This window comes from Nilaparvata lugens, chromosome 5 (genome assembly GCF_014356525.2).
Source record: "Nilaparvata lugens isolate BPH chromosome 5, ASM1435652v1, whole genome shotgun sequence".
NCBI classification, from domain to species: Eukaryota; Metazoa; Arthropoda; class Insecta; order Hemiptera; family Delphacidae; genus Nilaparvata; species Nilaparvata lugens.
Genome location: NC_052508.1, coordinates 57,230,823 through 57,249,662, shown reverse-complemented (window position 1 = coordinate 57,249,662; position 18,840 = coordinate 57,230,823). Strand labels below are relative to the sequence as shown.

General features: G+C 32.6%; 2 protein-coding genes and 1 long non-coding RNA gene across 3 annotated transcripts in view; 1 reads left to right on the top strand and 2 right to left on the bottom strand.

Moving 5' to 3' along the window:
* The window catches only part of LOC111064632 (thyrostimulin alpha-2 subunit), a 91,877-nt gene that overhangs the window by 4,758 nt on the left and 68,279 nt on the right, over positions 1-18,840 (top strand). The window lies entirely within an intron of this gene.
* Positions 9,736-10,475, bottom strand: LOC120351442. The gene is made up of 2 exons (XR_005571402.1): positions 10,127-10,475; positions 9,736-10,011 (listed from the first exon to the last, which is right to left on the bottom strand). It is a non-coding gene; the product is annotated as an uncharacterized LOC120351442 (long non-coding RNA).
* On the bottom strand, positions 12,602-18,100 carry LOC111064630 (uncharacterized protein DDB_G0271670). The gene is made up of 2 exons (XM_022352390.2): positions 17,847-18,100; positions 12,602-16,297 (listed from the first exon to the last, which is right to left on the bottom strand). The coding sequence occupies exons 1-2, from the start codon at positions 17,854-17,856 to the stop codon at positions 15,036-15,038; spliced, it is 1,272 nt and encodes a 423-aa protein (XP_022208082.2). The 5' UTR covers positions 17,857-18,100; the 3' UTR covers positions 12,602-15,035.

The following is an 18,840-nucleotide window of genomic DNA, read 5'->3' as shown; positions in this document are numbered from 1 at the left end:
ACTTTTAAACAACCGGATGTTAGTGTGTCAAATATCGACGTATGATAGCAGCAAGTAGGCTAGAAGATAAACAAACACTCATTTTAATATGGATGAAAGTCTATTTCACTGTTGATTTTCAATTCTTTAGAAAGCAAACTCATGTTTCGTTACTTATGGCATCATCTTTCGTGTTGGTTGAGCATCAAAACCTGAGTTTTGTTTCTGAAATTTGAAAATCCCTGATAATTTTGGAATCAATTTCTTAAATTTAAAAAATAATCAGCGTCATACGAGTAGACGATACTTATTCGTATATAAGATACCATAAGTGATATTGGTTGAGCATCAAAACCTGAGTTTTGTTTCTGAAATTTGAAAATCCCTGATAATTTTGGAATCAATTTCTTAAATTTAAAAAATAATCAGCGTCATACGAGTAGACGATACTTATTCGTATATAAGATACCATAAGTGATATTGGTTGAGCATCAAAACCTGAGTTTTGTTTCTGAAATTTGAAAATCCCTGATAATTTTGGAATCAATTTCTTAAATTAAAAAATAATCAGCGTCATACGAGTAGACGATACTTATTCGTATATAAGATACCATAAGTATCGAAACATGAGTTTGAAACAATAAAAAATCATATATGTTACTGTTACATTGAGATCTTTCGGCAGTCGCTCTTTTCAATAACAAAAAGTGATTCAAAAACAAGCAGTTCGTGATGGAAAACAACATTCAAGAAACAATAATACATTACATCTGTTACAATATCCAGCACAACAGTTGATTTTGAATGTATAAACTTTAGGAGTGGTTGAAACTTTTAATTGGAGCTACGTCAGGAGAAGTTACAGGAATCGATAGATTACCGAGTAACTTCATTAGAGTGATAAGCCCATATTTTGGAAGCTATAAACAAACGGGAATCAGGGGTGACAGCCTAATTAGACTGAGCTTTGAGTGCTCGGATGATCAGTTTGAAAGTTCATCAATGGAATTCAAAATCAGTTCAAGTAAAATCCGCTGGCAACTTTATGAATGAACTCATGGAATGGAGTTTACGGAGAGCTCATTACTTCAATAATATTACTAATCGATGCAACATGATTTTGATGATAAGTAATTTTCTTGAAATAATTCTCTAGTGGTATGAGATGCCATACAAACTTGTGAGAAACCTATTGCTTGAATGAAATTTGCTTCTTAAGAAGATTGCATTTATTTAGCTTCATCATGCATCAAATCTCGCTGCAAACTCGACTTAAATTTCAATTCAAAGTGATATTAGGTTTAGATACTATGTGATGAGCAATTACGTGTAAATGATCAGGTTTAATAGAGGTGTTTCAAAAGGAACTCAGTTTTTAGTTCATGAATTGTAGTTAATTTAAACAGTGAGTTGGAACTTCTTCATCTGATGGATGGTAGTAGAGTAATTCTCTAAAGATGGATATTATGAATAAGAGTCATAATAGTTCTAAATTATAGATTTAGAAGTTGATACAGAACAGTGATAAGCCAGCTTCATCCAAATGGGAGAAATAATTAAAAACATGATCCTTGATAGTGATTGAGAATCTGTAACATTATTGTAGAAATGCAGCTCATCCGTGTGATAACTTGTGATTAATCACGATATTATTGATTGTGGGGAAAATTAATGGAACGCATACTTTTGTTCCTGCACCACTTGAAGACACGGAAATTCATTCCGCTAGGTATTTTTAAACTAATATTTTCTATTCAATATTTCCATATTTTTCATACTAATTGGTGATTAAGAATGATTGAAGAGTGGGAGAATCAATAATTACATTTCATCGTAAAAGGATAAGCATAAGCCTATTTTTTTGTCTCTGCTAATACTGAGTATTTCTTGAAAGATGAGCCTTAAATAATATGTAGGTACTATACTATACAATATTTTTTTCATGAAGTTCATTCTAGAGGAGCCTCAAATATATATTTGAGTATAGTATATACTATACTTCAAGAATAGCAGAGTACCGTATGTCATATTTCTTCAAATTATTGGAGAATTATGTAAAAAAGAATTTGACTGTTGACTATTGAGCATTAATATAATCCAATTTTGTGATATTTAAGCACCGATTAAAACAACATCTTCTCCAATAATAGTGTAACACTCTCATTAGGATACTTTTTCAGTAGGCTATCTCTATCTGTGATACATACTTTTTATTATCTCTTGTCTGCAGTTTTTTTGATAAATTTTTGTGAGGGTGGTAGTGGTAGGTAGGCTTACGCATGGGTGATAATGGACTTGCTCACGTGCTTCTCAAAGAAAGTGGAAAGACATGCGAGTAGTCTACTTGGCCGTCCTACGTTTTTACTTCCCTTCTATCCTGTTTTATGCTCTCATGTTTTAGATTCCATCCGCTATTATTGCTGGCGTTACGCGTTCTTCCACTTCCTGCTTGAAGACATTAAAAGTAGATATTCGATTCTGATCTCAAAAGATTTAAAAACTGAATACTGTATCGTACGACTGAATATTGTGAATCCAAAGAGATTATATTAAGGAGTTGATAAAACTTATGATAATGAATTGGAATACAATTTATTATTTATTTATTTTTATTTAATATTAGTATGGTATAGATTACATAAGCATTTCTCTTATTCTCATTCTCTCCATAAATGACAGTTGACTTGATAACTAACATAATATTAACCTTCCGGTAATGCAGCCTATCGTAGGTAATATTGTAATCTACTGCGGCATTGAATAAGATATTACTAACTCATTTGCTGATAAATTTCAAAGAGAATGTGTTGTCTTGATCAATTTCAATGAAATTCAGTTAAAAGAAGGAATCAATTCCTTGAACAGGGACTATAAATTCAAAAAAGTTGACCGCCATTAGTGTTAAATGATTACTGAGAGAAACTTGTACGTCATCGAATCTGATGAACTGATTTAATATTATTTGTTGCTTTTATCCTCTATCATTCATCTGCTACGAACTGTACTAATTTCTATCCAAATTTGGGAATGGAACAGTTTTAGGCTTTAAGCCTGATGTTCCTTTCCGAATCATTGAAATATTAATAGTAAAGAATATGATATTGTATAGTCTATCAATGTATAAATAGACTGTGTACGCCAAAATAGATCATTTATTTAAAATTGAAAAACTCAAATTATCAACACTTTGTTTGAATGTTTCACTCAAGCATTTTTGATGAAAATATCACTTCAGTATAGAAAATCTGAATTCTGGTGATTATGAACATAATAATAAGAAGGCGATTTCAAATAATTTATTATTTTTGAACTCTACTTGTGATAGATTTATTGTGAAACCTACTTGTGAAAAATTGGAATTTAGTCTACTTGCTTCTGTGTAGGCTACTGTCTACAATATTGATTTCTTATTCACATGTGAGAGAAAAATAGATGAAATATTGAATAACTAATATAACTTCTCTTCGTCAAATAAGATAGAAAAGCTTCTTGTGATGAATGCATCGGAAATTCGAACATAGTATCTCGGAGAGATCAAGCATCAATACCCACATCTTGAATATTTGATTAATTTATTCCTAGTGACCTGAATTGAATTCGAGATAACAATGAATAGAAGCGCTGAGAGTTTTGCTGAAATTTGCAGAGTGATCATGAATAAAAAGTTCATGAAGATCATTTCCATTGGCAAGAGATGGTTGGTGTGGTTAAACTTTCAAAATTTGCAAGTGGCACTGTATTCACGTTATATCCACTATGAGATACGCGTTGCCATAGAGAAAAGATGGCGCAAGAAAGCACTTATGCTATTTTATGAGACACTATCATTGAAATAATATCCATCTATCAATGCAAATCTTTTGTTTCTATATATTGTATTGAACATGAGTTATATGTTGCATTGCGTTTCTATGTTATATTCTCTCTTCTTCGATTTATAGTGCATCATAACCTTCTTCATCATCACCCTCCATCCTCTTGAAAGGAAAGGAAAGGAGGAAGTGAACAGGTAGATAGCATCAATTTCTCGAATACGGTCGAATAATTAGACATATATATTCTTACTACAATCCTCAACTCCTCTTCAATTTCTCCGATGTATTTCTATAATTTCACCAATATTGGTATTAATAATTTGAAATAGAAACAATAGAGCTCACCCATCTTGTTCTTCCTAAAAACCTATTTAGTAAACATTGAATAAAATCTCTCAATACACCGTAGTTGAATTGAGAGAGTCCCATTAATGATTTAAAAACTTGAATGAAATTCACGAAGGGAACTGGCGTCTTGACTTTCAAGAAGTTTTTTGTTGAGAAGTTGTGTAAAATCAGATTGCAATCAAAGTTTAGTAAATTTGCCGTGGGCGGTTCGTTGATTTTAAAGAATTCAGATAAATATGCTGTTAACCCCTCTATTAGGAATTCATCATTAATGTCTGATGAATAATTCAAATTCCATCAAAATTAATTTCTTGAGACGATAAAATATTCTAGTTGGACCATTTTGTAGAATTTCTGTTCGTTGAATAAACTTTATTTTTTCTAATTTGAATATAGTATAATGTCATGTTTCATATTATTAAGGCTCGGTTGCAGAAAAGCCTGTTAAGTTTTAATCATGATTGGAATCCTCGAGAACCATAAGAGAAGGTTTCTCTGAGAAAAGGGCCTCTCTCAATGGCTCTCGTGGCATTTAATCAGGATTAAAAGTTAACAGACTTTTAAACAACCGGATGTTAGTGTGTCAAATATCGACGTATGATAGCAGCAAGTAGGCTAGAAGATAAACAAACACTCATTTTAATATGGATGAAAGTCTATTTCACTGTTGATTTTCAATTCTTTAGAAAGCAAACTCATGTTTCGTTACTTATGGCATCATCTTTCGTGTTGGTTGAGCATCAAAACCTGAGTTTTGTTTCTGAAATTTGAAAATCCCTGATAATTTTGGAATCAATTTCTTAAATTTAAAAAATAATCAGCGTCATACGAGTAGACGATACTTATTCGTATATAAGATACCATAAGTGATATTGGTTGAGCATCAAAACCTGAGTTTTGTTTCTGAAATTTGAAAATCCCTGATAATTTTGGAATCAATTTCTTAAATTTAAAAAATAATCAGCGTCATACGAGTAGACGATACTTATTCGTATATAAGATACCATAAGTATCGAAACATGAGTTTGAAACAATAAAAAATCATATATGTTACTGTTACATTGAGATCTTTCGGCAGTCGCTCTTTTCAATAACAAAAAGTGATTCAAAAACAAGCAGTTCGTGATGGAAAACAACATTCAAGAAACAATAATACATTACATCTGTTACAATATCCAGCACAACAGTTGATTTTGAATGTATAAACTTTAGGAGTGGTTGAAACTTTTAATTGGAGCTACGTCAGGAGAAGTTACAGGAATCGATAGATTACCGAGTAACTTCATTAGAGTGATAAGCCCATATTTTGGAAGCTATAAACAAACGGGAATCAGGGGTGACAGCCTAATTAGACTGAGCTTTGAGTGCTCGGATGATCAGTTTGAAAGTTCATCAATGGAATTCAAAATCAGTTCAAGTAAAATCCGCTGGCAACTTTATGAATGAACTCATGGAATGGAGTTTACGGAGAGCTCATTACTTCAATAATATTACTAATCGATGCAACATGATTTTGATGATAAGTAATTTTCTTGAAATAATTCTCTAGTGGTATGAGATGCCATACAAACTTGTGAGAAACCTATTGCTTGAATGAAATTTGCTTCTTAAGAAGATTGCATTTATTTAGCTTCATCATGCATCAAATCTCGCTGCAAACTCGACTTAAATTTCAATTCAAAGTGATATTAGGTTTAGATACTATGTGATGAGCAATTACGTGTAAATGATCAGGTTTAATAGAGGTGTTTCAAAAGGAACTCAGTTTTTAGTTCATGAATTGTAGTTAATTTAAACAGTGAGTTGGAACTTCTTCATCTGATGGATGGTAGTAGAGTAATTCTCTAAAGATGGATATTATGAATAAGAGTCATAATAGTTCTAAATTATAGATTTAGAAGTTGATACAGAACAGTGATAAGCCAGCTTCATCCAAATGGGAGAAATAATTAAAAACATGATCCTTGATAGTGATTGAGAATCTGTAACATTATTGTAGAAATGCAGCTCATCCGTGTGATAACTTGTGATTAATCACGATATTATTGATTGTGGGGAAAATTAATGGAACGCATACTTTTGTTCCTGCACCACTTGAAGACACGGAAATTCATTCCGCTAGGTATTTTTAAACTAATATTTTCTATTCAATATTTCCATATTTTTCATACTAATTGGTGATTAAGAATGATTGAAGAGTGGGAGAATCAATAATTACATTTCATCGTTACTATACTACAATAAGTTTCTCACAAAATTCTGGTGACGGTCATTCAATCTTCAAACAAACGGATCTCCTTCTGTAATGTGGCTGGAAATTGATGTAATGATAATGAAATTGACGTTGATTCAATCAATATTGTCGGAACTATTTTCAGTTTGCATGCCAATTGCAGAAAGCAAATAGCGGAGAATTGGTCATCCTCAAAAGGAATAGTGAATTAAACTATGATGCAACTCTTAACTAAAATAATATGATGACACAACCATCTGAATTACCAAATTGAACACACTCACATCGGCTGTCAGTTCCAGGTGTATTACTTATTTCCAATCACCTCTGGAAGTAATTAAAAATGCAGTCCTCTCCAATACCAGCTTTAAAAACAAAGTGTCATGTAATGTGTAAAGTTTGTTACATATCGGACAAAATATTGTCAACATCAGCAATACGACTTGAAAAATATTTACAAACTTCCCTAACATGCAAGGGATGATGATGGCGTTCAGATTGCATTTTTGTTCCATTCCACATTAAAAATAATTGATGTCATTCCATATTGACATATTTGTAAGTGTTGATTTATGATTTGTAGGATCAAAGACGTACAATATTAATAATTGATATCTGGTTAATTAATGTAGCTTACCATTAACCGACTAATAATTTCTTTGCGGATGTTATTATAATTTTCATCTGATAACCTATCCACCTAAAAACCACATTTTTGCGGCTTAATTCAATTCAGTTTTAAACTAAACATTGGACAATATTAAACATACAAAATTACACCACACTCATGTTTGAAATTGTTTAACTCGTGATCAATCAAGATAAGGCGGAATTTTTAGTGCATCTCATTATTCGTTGATGTTGTTTCGAGAGAGAGATTGATTGATTGATTGATTGAGTACTTTATTTATTTTTTTTTAGAGAGAGAGAGAGAGAGAGAGAGAGAGAGAGTGAGAGAGAAGGGGAATTGGAGTGTTGAACGAACAAAGAAGAGTAAAAATACTCCATCTGTGAAGTTGAAAAAAATTCACCTCTTGTGCATTCTTCTAAAATATATCGTTGGAGCCTCAGGGGTATAATTCCAGCTCCATTGAGTCCAGAGTATGATAATATGGTGCTAATACCAAAGACTCAGATGTGATCTCCACATTTGCAGAATGGCAGAAGGCTAAATTTCGCTCGTTTAGCCGTAATTAAAATTTTATGCTTGGCCACTAAGCATTGGTGTTGATGATTCTACACATTAATAAAGAGAAGTTCAACTGTCAGAGACAGTTCATACAAACACATTTATTGCAATGAGGCGATGTACTGTGGCTGAGTTTGACTGATTAAGGGTTGAAATGAAAAATATAAATGTGTGGGAAGTCTTATTATTTATCAATTCCATGTGGGTTTCCATACGGAGGGAAAATGAAAAGATAACTGTTGTCATTCAATTAGAACCATCATTTTCTTATCAAATTTGATACTTTTATCAGTTTCTTTCAAGTTTGGAATATAATATTTCTGCATCATAACCACGAACATTCAACTAAAAAAAAATCGCTCTATGTGTAGATTTTGTAATAGTGTTATGAGAAGCGATTAATAGATGTCGTATAGAAATTCTCGCTCCATAAATGAGTGATGAAAATTATAATAGCTTCACCTTTTATTCCTTTGCGGGGGAGGATGCCCACATGAGTCTTGAACCCGTGTGTGGATATGATACATGTATCATAAGTGATACGCATATATCTCAAACAATGCGTGGTGCAATACAAAGATGTAAAGCTGGCACTGACATTAATGCTTCACACAATAATATCTTCTCTGTGAATTCATAAGTATTATCATGTACAATACTACAGGTAGAATCAAGTACGAACATGATTTTTATACTCTATCATCGTACCTCCAAGCTCAGTATATTCCACTCTATTTCAATAAAAGTTATTATTTTACAGGGGCAAGCTTTCGTGTGTGCTCAGACATCATCAGCTGTAAGTTGCTGTTGGGAAGTAGAAAGTTCCAAACTAACAAAAATTATCAATTTTGTTGAAATAAAGTGGGATATTGAGAAAATCTCAAGTCTCTTCAATCATGGGAAAGATTCACACCATCAATATTCACTCTACAAACTTTATAAATAGTAATTACTGTTGGATTTTTTTGTTAATCCATATCTGACACTTGAAATCCAGGAAATGATACGAATATACGTCTAAATGATTTCTATTAGGTTTCTGGTTGAATCTCTAAACCGCTCTAACCAATAAGAACATCTCAGAATCAAATATGGGTTTTCAGTCGATAACAACATCCGGAAGAGATGCTTCTATTTTTTTGTTAATCCATATCTGACACTGAAAAGCCAGGAACTGATACGAATATACGTCTACATGATTTCTATTAGGTATTTGGTTGAATCTCTGAGCCGCTCTAACCAGTAAAAACATTTCAGAATCAAATATGGGGTTTCAGTCGATAACAACATCCGGAAGAGATACTTCTATTTTTTTGTTAATCCATATCTGACACTGAAAAGCCAGGAACTGATACGAATATACGTCTACATGATTTCTATTAGGTATTTGGTTGAATCTCTAAATCGCTCTAACCAGTAAAAACATCTCAGAATCAAATATGGGTTTTCAGTCGGTAACAATATCCGGAAGAGGTGCTTCTATTTTTGCGGGGAGAGTGAGAGTGCAGTTCATCATGAGAGAGAAAGCAACACTGTTAGCTGGACTTATTATGCTGGTGAGTGAGAGAGAGAGAGAGTGAGATAGAGAGAAACTCTATCACCTCTGGAAAATAATAACTCTCTGAAATAATAAACGTCAAAGTCAAAGGATTTTCCAGACGACGAGATCCGAGTCAGGAGGCTCGATGAAAGGGTTAAATGATCAAAAGAATAGTCACAAGTCCATAATCATTATTTCTGCCCTGTTTTAACCTATAACGAGCATCGAATCAACTCCAAAATGAATTGTTCTAATTCATCATGTTTTAATGAATGTCTGTCAGTTGAATAATTTGTTTTCGGAATTGCATTTCAAGTTTAAAAGAGCTCTCGACGCTTCAATCAGAGTGGAGGGGGTTTTCTATTTTTGTATATAGTGTATTACAATCGATATTGATTTGCAGCAAGTAAACAAAGGAAATGAGGAATTTGAACCTTTTGAGTAGTCACATTAAATTCGGTTGAATAGCCGGTTTCACAATTTTCCAAATCAAGCTTGTGTACTGTAGTGGTGGGAGGAATGATGATAGAAGAATGGATCAAGCATTGATATGAGGCAGGGTACAAAGGTGAAATTTGGTGCATGAGTATGATACTGAAGCATGATAAAGAGGTAAATTAAAATAAAGTAATAATATTTGAAACCGGTAGCATTACTCTAATATTATTCAAATGCAATCCCATGATTGTGGAACATTCCGATGATGTCAGTCTGAAGCTTGATTTATAGTCACTCTGTAGTTTGTAGTAATCTTCCAATATTTTTTCATGAATAACGATTGTAAAATGAAAATATATGAAATATGAGAAGATTTCAAGCTTCTTCTTCTTTTAATGTTAAGAAATGAAAGAGGATATTAGACTAATAACTTATTAATATGATCTGTAATTATTATAACTTATAATACCTTATAAGATACTTGAAGATTTCAAACTTCTTCTTCTTTTAATGTTAAGAAATGAAAGATGATATTAGACTAATAACTTATTAATATGGTCTGTAATTATTATAACTTATAATACTTATAAAATACATAACTTACTAATATGGCCAATTAGAATTATTACCCTGGAAAATTCCGATTTCGAATTTGGCGTATCTCAGGGATTGCAAGGAATCTTTGAGACAGTAATGTGAGAATAATCATCCCGGTCATAGGGTCTGATAAGAATCTATCTGTTCTTTTTATGGACTAGCGAACCACTACTGTATTATTTGGAAGTACACATTAGGGTGATGATTGAAATAGCCGGTAGACCTACAACAATGTTCTCTTATCACCAACTCTTATGTTATTTCACAAGTCACGCGATGTCATCGAGAGCTATAATCAAAATAATTATTAATAAATGAAACTTCTACAATTGAAATGTTGAGCTCAGAATAATGGGTTTTATGAGGATGTAAAACAATAATAATAATAATATAATAATAATAATAATAATAATAATTCAATTTATTCAATTCAATTCAATTTATTCAATTTATATATAATAATATTAATAATAATAATAATAATAATAAATATAACCCTCACTTAAACTATAATTAGAATATGGTAACTGCTGGATAGGAGTAGAAATATTCCAGCCAATTATGGAATTCTTGTGTTGAAAATTCTAGTTCCTGTGTTGAGATTGCACAGAATTTGAAAAAATTCATATCTAGCATGAACATGCTAGATGATCAGGTAAAAAAATGTTTTTCTATTAAGATCAATGTTGAAAGGCTGACTATTCTCTTAAAAATGATCTTTTGTTTACGCTATATCTTTCACGTAACATTTACCAAACTCACTAGTCTTTTGATTCTTTTGGTTCAGGTAACAAATTCACTCTCTTTTTCTCTTTTGTATTCCACAATGTACTTCTCTAATTCACTCTTCACATACTTTCTTTTTTTGAATCACTCGCAAGTAAATAGATGAATAGTTTACCTGTACCTGGTTAGTGACCAACAAGATCAATGTTGAAACAGTGAATGGAGTTTAGAGATCAGAAGTAGGAAAATAGGAATTTTTCGTTATTTGAAATTTGTGTCCATTCGTCTAAGATTTTGTCATTTGTAGACAAAAAGGGATATCGTGTTCTGTCAATAAGATGCTTTTCTTCTTACTTCTGTTGAGGAAGTGGAGAAACAGAAGGGACGCTAGAGAATAACCCTTGAAAAATATCAACTTTCATGTTCACTCCTATTACTCGAGACCTTTGCAAATCCTCGGGGAAAATGAAAGATAACTGAAATTTCAGGACTGGTATTTTGTAATATAAAGGTGGAGGAAAAACAAGAAACGTCATTATTCCTCACTCACACATGAAGATCTTCTTATTTCCCCTCTCCACTCTACACTCGCCTTTCCACTGAAAAGTAAATTCCACTGTTGTTGTTTCTTGCAACCGTCTGATTCTGTACCTTCCTGTCTCCTGTATCATTATTCAAATATCCTAGACACTTAACGTATCTGTTGAGATTATATTATACTAGACGATTATGATATAAGAGGTAATACGATAATAATAAATAAGAAGTACATTAATATCATAATCATAATATAGAGTAGAATAGTATAGAATATTTGTGTTTGTTCCCATGAAACATAAAAAGAGGTTGGTATACAATCAATACATTAATTACAGTGTCAATGTGAATTGTGAACTTGTAAAGCAGAAGTATATCACTGCCAATTTAAATTGAAAGATAACATTTTTTTTCAGTTTAAATGTTTGTCTCTTGAGAATTTAAATTACTCTAAATCATTCACAAATTGTCTATATTTCAAATAACCGGAGAAGTTCGAGAAAATTATATCCAATTTGGTAGCCGAGTCAATACACAATAGATTCCTGTAGTTTTCCTCATTCCCTGACTCTCTTCATAATCATAATATATGATACATTATAATAATATATTTATTATTAAACGAAAATCCAAATTGAATGCTGTAAATCACCTCGAAGACTTCTGCTACTGCAAATATTGACAACAGGGTGAACAGCTATATGGAAATTCGATGAGCGCTACTATTCAAAAATTATTTGTCAGCCCGGGAATAATTCTTGAATAGTAGCGTTCATCGAATTCCCATATATTTATTATGGAACAACCATAATTATAACCATACAGCCATTACAGCCATAACTATAGCTGTTCACCATGTTGTCAATATTTGCAGAAGCAGAGTTCTTTGGGAGTGATTTACAGCATTTAATTTGGATTTTCGTTTAATAATAATTATTAATTCATTAGCATTTGAATAATTGCAATATCTCCGTAATTTCCATCAACATAATAATATATTTATTATTGCATGAAATATTTGTAAAAAGTGTCTAGTTATTAAAGTTATCCAACACTTGAATGATTGTCTTTTTCTGTTATTTTCAAGGAAAAGAAAGAGTGATCTGTACGGGTAAAATTAATAAATTACTCTCTCTATTAAACCTCGTATACGGTAGCAGGACTATTCATATAATTAAAAAATGAAGATGAGAATTGTAGAAAGTATAAGAGTTAAATTGATAATTAAGAATGGGATATCTCTCATGTATACAATCTGAACTTGACACTGGGTATACAAGCTTAGCAATAATTTCATTCAGCGAAAGTAAAAAGTATATAGGGAAATTGTAGCAAACTTATTATTGGGAGTAGCCTTGCAAGACCTGACAATGCATTGTCATTTGTGATAAAGAATTAATCAATAGCGTATAAGAAACGTATTCTGGCCAAAATAGGTAATTTGATACTGCATTACTTTATCACAAACATTTGCTCATGATCTAATAATAAAACCATCTTGAAATTTATGAGAAACGAGTGTGAGATTTCAATTACAGATTTTATTCCATGCCTTATTTTAATTTTGTGTTGGAATGTAATTGTTTTCTGGTTTCCTGAACATTCTAAGTAGTCAAGCAGTGACGTAATATGAATTTCATAATAATCTAGTAGTCTAGAAACTGTTTCTCATTCTCTCTAATAAATAAAGTGTATTAGTGCCCTAATAAAGGCATATAATAAATAAATCAATAAATCTCTGTCCTCTCATTACCTGTACCGATAAGATATTTAAAAAAATGATTCAACAGAAGAATTTCAGGACCGGATTCAAAAATAATCATAAGAAGCAAACAGCGAAAATTAGACTCTACATTCTCGAAGATTTAGAAAAATTAAACTCTGATCAGATTTTAAACTCAAAATTGAGAAAAATTACGGAATTAGACTTTACATAGACGAGGGTTCTCGAAGATCGCGCTTATTGTTGTATAATTGAAGTTGAGCATATAAGCGGGTCACGGAAAGTTGTCGGATCGATATTTGATTAGTTTGAGCACTCTTGCGCGGTTGATTAAATGCAACTTCCAACTCAGATCATATCATAACTCAATTAAACCTTACGTAGTTGCTAGAAGGCTAGATAGAAAGCCACTAACAAGGCAACATCAGTTGTACACAGGAATTGCCGGTTACAATATTGAACAAACCATTCAAATCAAATGAAGTTCGAGACATGTTAAAGGAAAAAGTTTTATTTCAAATTTGAGATCATAATGAAGTACATAATTGATGTATTGATATATTAATTTGATCTTTAGAATGCTGATATCCAAAAAGCCTTGTTCGATCCATAGATGCTCAACCGTCCAATGGATAATAACTTCTATATTATCAGATGATTTCCTTTCACATATTCTTTATTTAGGCTATCAAGTAGCATATCACTCATGTATACAGTATGTGAACTGTAAATCATGTATATGTTATGTAAATTGTATATGACCTGTTCATAAATTTAAATTCCAGCACAGTTTTCATATTGTGAGTTCTCAAGTCACATAGTTCATGAGTTTGTACAGCATAATTACAATATATGGATAAATGAAAAACGCATATCTAAGTGATAACTTCAAAATCTTCAAATCCCATTTAGTGAAAAAGATTTTGAAACTTATGGAAGGAAAATTCGCTCAATTATATTCTACATTTGAGTGGGATAAATCAAGTCTATAAACTTTAAATTCATTGAAAAATTCGTTGTGCTCCTTGTGAAGGTCATATTCATCTAAGAGTGATGAGTACCATATGGTATTAGAGAAAGGAATTGTAAAATGAAACTCATGTACAATAAATTTTTTGATTACTAAATTTTGAAACTTGACTATTTGATTTTCCATTCTCACATTATTTCTAATTTGTAATCAACTTGCCATTCTATTTTACAAGTTAATGTTGCTGCATCAAAGTTTTGTAGAAACCCACATTTTCGAATCTTCAAATCTCCATCATTGCAATCATAGTATTCACGACAATTTTCTCGATACCTCATTTTAAAGTATTGGCCAGGATAACATGTTGGGGGGTAGGTAGAGATGGCATTGTTCCTGGTGTAGCTGTGGAAGTATCCGTTCTCTTCGAAGGTGTAACAGTGGTTACTGTTGTATGAGTTGATGATGTAGGAGATTCAGGGGTGAGAACACATGTAATTGTTGCAAGAAACGTGGTTGTGGTAAATGGGAACTGCTGTTTTGGGCATGGATGTTGGCAATGCAGAAGATGAAGTGGTGGTAGCAGGTACATTTGTTGTCGGAAACGTGCTTGTAGAAGGTGTGGTAATGTAAACTTTATAATGTGAAGATGAGGCTGGAGAGATACTGGTTCGAGTTGATGTTGAAGATGATGCGGTGATTGTTGATGGAGGTCCAGAAAAAGGGTTGAAATACGTTCAACTGGTTTATATGATTGATTCTGGAGGTGAATGAGAAGTAGACGTGTCAGTTCATGTAGTTGGGATTAACGTTGAAGGAGATGGAGTTGCAGAAAATGTAGTTCATTCTGCTATAGAATCTGTTTAAAATGTTGAAGTTTCAAACATAGTTGAATTTGCAGTGGAATCTGTTTCGAATGTTGAGGTTTAAAACGTAGTTGTAATCAGTAGCTAGAATCTGTTTCCAAAGTTGAGGTCTCAATTGTTGTTGAATGATCAGTAGAATCTGTTTCGGAAGTTGAGGTTTCAAGGGTTGTTGAATCTGAAGTAAAGTCTGTTTCTAATGTTGAGCTCCCAATGAATGTTGATGTAATTATTGTTGTTGATGGTAGATGACTTGTGGTAGTGCGATGCGTGGATTTAGATTTCTGTGTAGTTGTGGATATTATTTCTGGTGATGTTGATGACGATGATGATGGTTGTGGCTCTGATGAGGATGATGTCAAGGTTGAAGCTTCCTGTGTACTTGCTGGAATTGCAGTAGTGGTTGGATTAGAAGTTGTTTTCAGTGTTTCTGATGGTGAGGTTACAGATGGACTTGCTGTGGAAGATATGGATATATTGGTTGTAGGGAATGTGGATGAATAATATTCTGCTGTTGTAAACTCTGATGATGATGATGATGATGATGGCAAATCTGTAGATGAAGAAGAATATGATAATGATGATGATGATGATGAGTGTGATGGTGATGATGATGATGATGATGATGTGGCTGATGAAGATGATGATGGTGTTGGAGTGGTTTTTGGTGTAGTTGTTGGGGATACTGGGCTTAAAGTTGAAGACTTAGATGTCGCTATTGATGTTGATGAGATACTAGTGGAGGTGGAGCCACTTGTCTCAGGGGAAGAAGTTGTTTGATTTGATATTGCAGTTGTTTCAGTCGAGATCATAGATGAGGTTGCGTTAGATAAGCTCGTAGTTGGAGATGACGAGGTTGTTGTAGGTGGTTCCAATATGGTGCAGTCTACAAAGAAGAAGAATCTACAAGATTGAGCAATAATATCGAATCTTGCAAACCAATAACATGACCTAATTGTGAGGACCCCATTTTTGCACTGGTAGTATTTCTGGCAGCTTCCAGGGAACCGTTTCTTGTAATTTTCGCCCACTTCACATGTTGGATAGTGAGTATCCTCAACAGAATCATCAAATGTAACACTTCCAGAGTCCACTCGCTCTTCAAACCGATTCGATTGAATGACTTTGGATATGGCTTCAGACATGTTCAGATTTGCTTCAAATCTCTCTAAAGACTGTTCTGGAATGTCCACAGCTTTGATCAGAGACTCATAATCTACTATCTCAGCTCCAGTTTTGTTCTGGTAGGAAGAATTCAATGCTTCTTGAATCCTATCTGCTTGATTACTCACAGAATAGGCATCAGTGGCACAGAAAATCACCAGTATCATGAAGGCAGCAACTGTAAAAGGAATACATCACTTCTTGAAAACCTTGAACATAATATATATGGTTTAAAGTTGAGAAGTTTCTATAAGAATCTTGATGAGGAATCTACTTCTTAAATAGTACGATCCAGTTATCTACTAATCAGTTCAATACAAATATCGATCGGACATTCAAAGTTAATGATCACTCATAAATTCTATGCTATGTATGTAAGAATTTTATTTTATGAACAATTATGATAATTTATTATTATAAATTTATTATATATATATTAACAAACTCATTAATATACTAGAAAAAGTCTGATGATAGAATACACCATTGGAGAGACACGTATTTAGTTAGTGTTCCACTGTATAGTAGTTGAATGTATATTTGGGAATGAGTATATCAGTAAGCAAGTAAGCATCCTAGATGCTTTTCTATCAATAGGACAGAAAGTAGAGTTTTATCATAAGTAACTTCTTGCATCCATTATCAGATGAAGTATTGAATAGTGAAAAACTCAATTTGATTATTGGCCTATTACCATTGCTGATTGTCACCTTGAGAAAGTGACTTGTATAAATTCGTTTGTATTATTTCATTACTATCAGTTTGCAGAATTGCTTAGATTGGAAAAAACAATTATTTAATCCATGATAGACAACGTTTGGATTATCATGTCATTTCTACAACTTAACCACTAGGACGTTGTTATCGTACATATTTATTGACTGAGAAAGAAGGACGATCTTATCATTCCAAATGAAAATATCATTAATAAAGTATTGCACTCCATGGTAACAAATATTATAAAACAAGCTACTAAGAGTTGGAATGTTCAATGGACAATTCAATGTATTTGTATACATAAAGGTGCGTTCAGATATACGCGCCGCGAACATGAGCAATTCACTTTTAAACAGCTGATTATATCTGTATTTTTACAGAAACGGTAGGATACAGATATAAAAAGCTTGGCATCAGCTGATTAAAAGTGTAATGCTCATTGCAAAAGTGTATTGCGTATGTCTGTACGCACCTTGAGAGGTCGAATATCATGAGTTAAAACTATTACCGAACTCACTCCCTTGTTTCATGCTGATCTAATTCATAAAACGATGTATTTGATTCATGTTAAGATCTTAAATAGAGTTGTTTTGCCCACATGTATACGTGTCAACAACTTCAACATCAAATCACATCCAACATCTAACAAACAACCCCTGTATGTTGGACCAACAAATTGGATGGTGAATGGCCTCCTTATAAAAGGCATGAATGCATTTCCATTTCAGATTCAAAAATATTAATCTAGAATTTGCTAGTGTGCAAAAATTTATTCGTTCATTTATTATTTATTCTTGAATTATATATATTGACTAACACATATCTCATTTAAGTGAATCAAATCAAACGAACTAGATTGCTCAGTATTTCCACTCACCCTTTTTATTTATCCATATACGCCTAATTATTCATCCATTCATTTATTCTTTAATATTAGGCCTATATATTAGGCAACACAAATCCTATATAGGTAAATCAAATCAACAAGATCGCACAGTATTTCCACTTACCCGTTTCCATTGTAAGCTTCAGGTTCACCAAACTCTGTTGCAGTTCAATTGATTGACCAAAATAGATTGAGTTTGGTGCACTATCACACTTTTGTACTTAACCTGCGTATCTAACACGTCACATTGTTTTTGTGTAGACAATTTCAAACCGTGAATTACAAACTCACATTTTCAATTGAAAATCGGTTTTCCTTATTCCATACTACAGTAAGAATCCATCCCTAGAAATAAATTTTGGTGATAAACTTGTTTAAATGTGAGAGGAGCAGAGATATCATATCAGCAATAATGAGTGCTTTTGTTTGGTGCATAAAAGTATAGAAGTGCTCGGAATTAACGTATCAAAGTCACTTTTTCACTTGAAATCAATTTTCATTGATTTTTCCAATATTTTCTTATCAATGAATAAGACAGTATTCAACCTACTGTATAAGACAGTATTTCATCATTTTGGTTACGAAACTTCAAGTAGCACTACTATATTAAGTCGATCTCGCCCACAGTGACTTAAGAATATAAGTCAAATCAAATCAAATTCATATTTATAGTACTGTATATAGTTGATAATTTGCAGTAGCCTGTAAATCTGGAGAGACTCGAAAAAAAATTGAATAATCATTGATCAAGGTTTCAAACGTGTAACCAAATACAAAGCACTTGGAAACTTATGCAATTTGAAAAACATCAATACCTTTATCTATTTATACATTGATAGATACAATATCATTCTCAGCTATGAATGATTGAGAAAGGATCAAGAGGGTTAAAGCTCAAACTGTTCCTTTCCTTAATTTGGATAGAAACTGTCCTAAGATTGGTCATTAGCTTTCGACCAATAAAGGCAGAGCTCTACTGCCATTGGCCAAGACAAGACACGCCCAAGTATTCAAAATGTGGTCATGAGAATCGTTAGATCACAACCAATAAAAATGAACTTAGTAACTAACAAAACTTCTTTTTCCATTCGTATATTTTTTAGTATCTCAAATTGTTT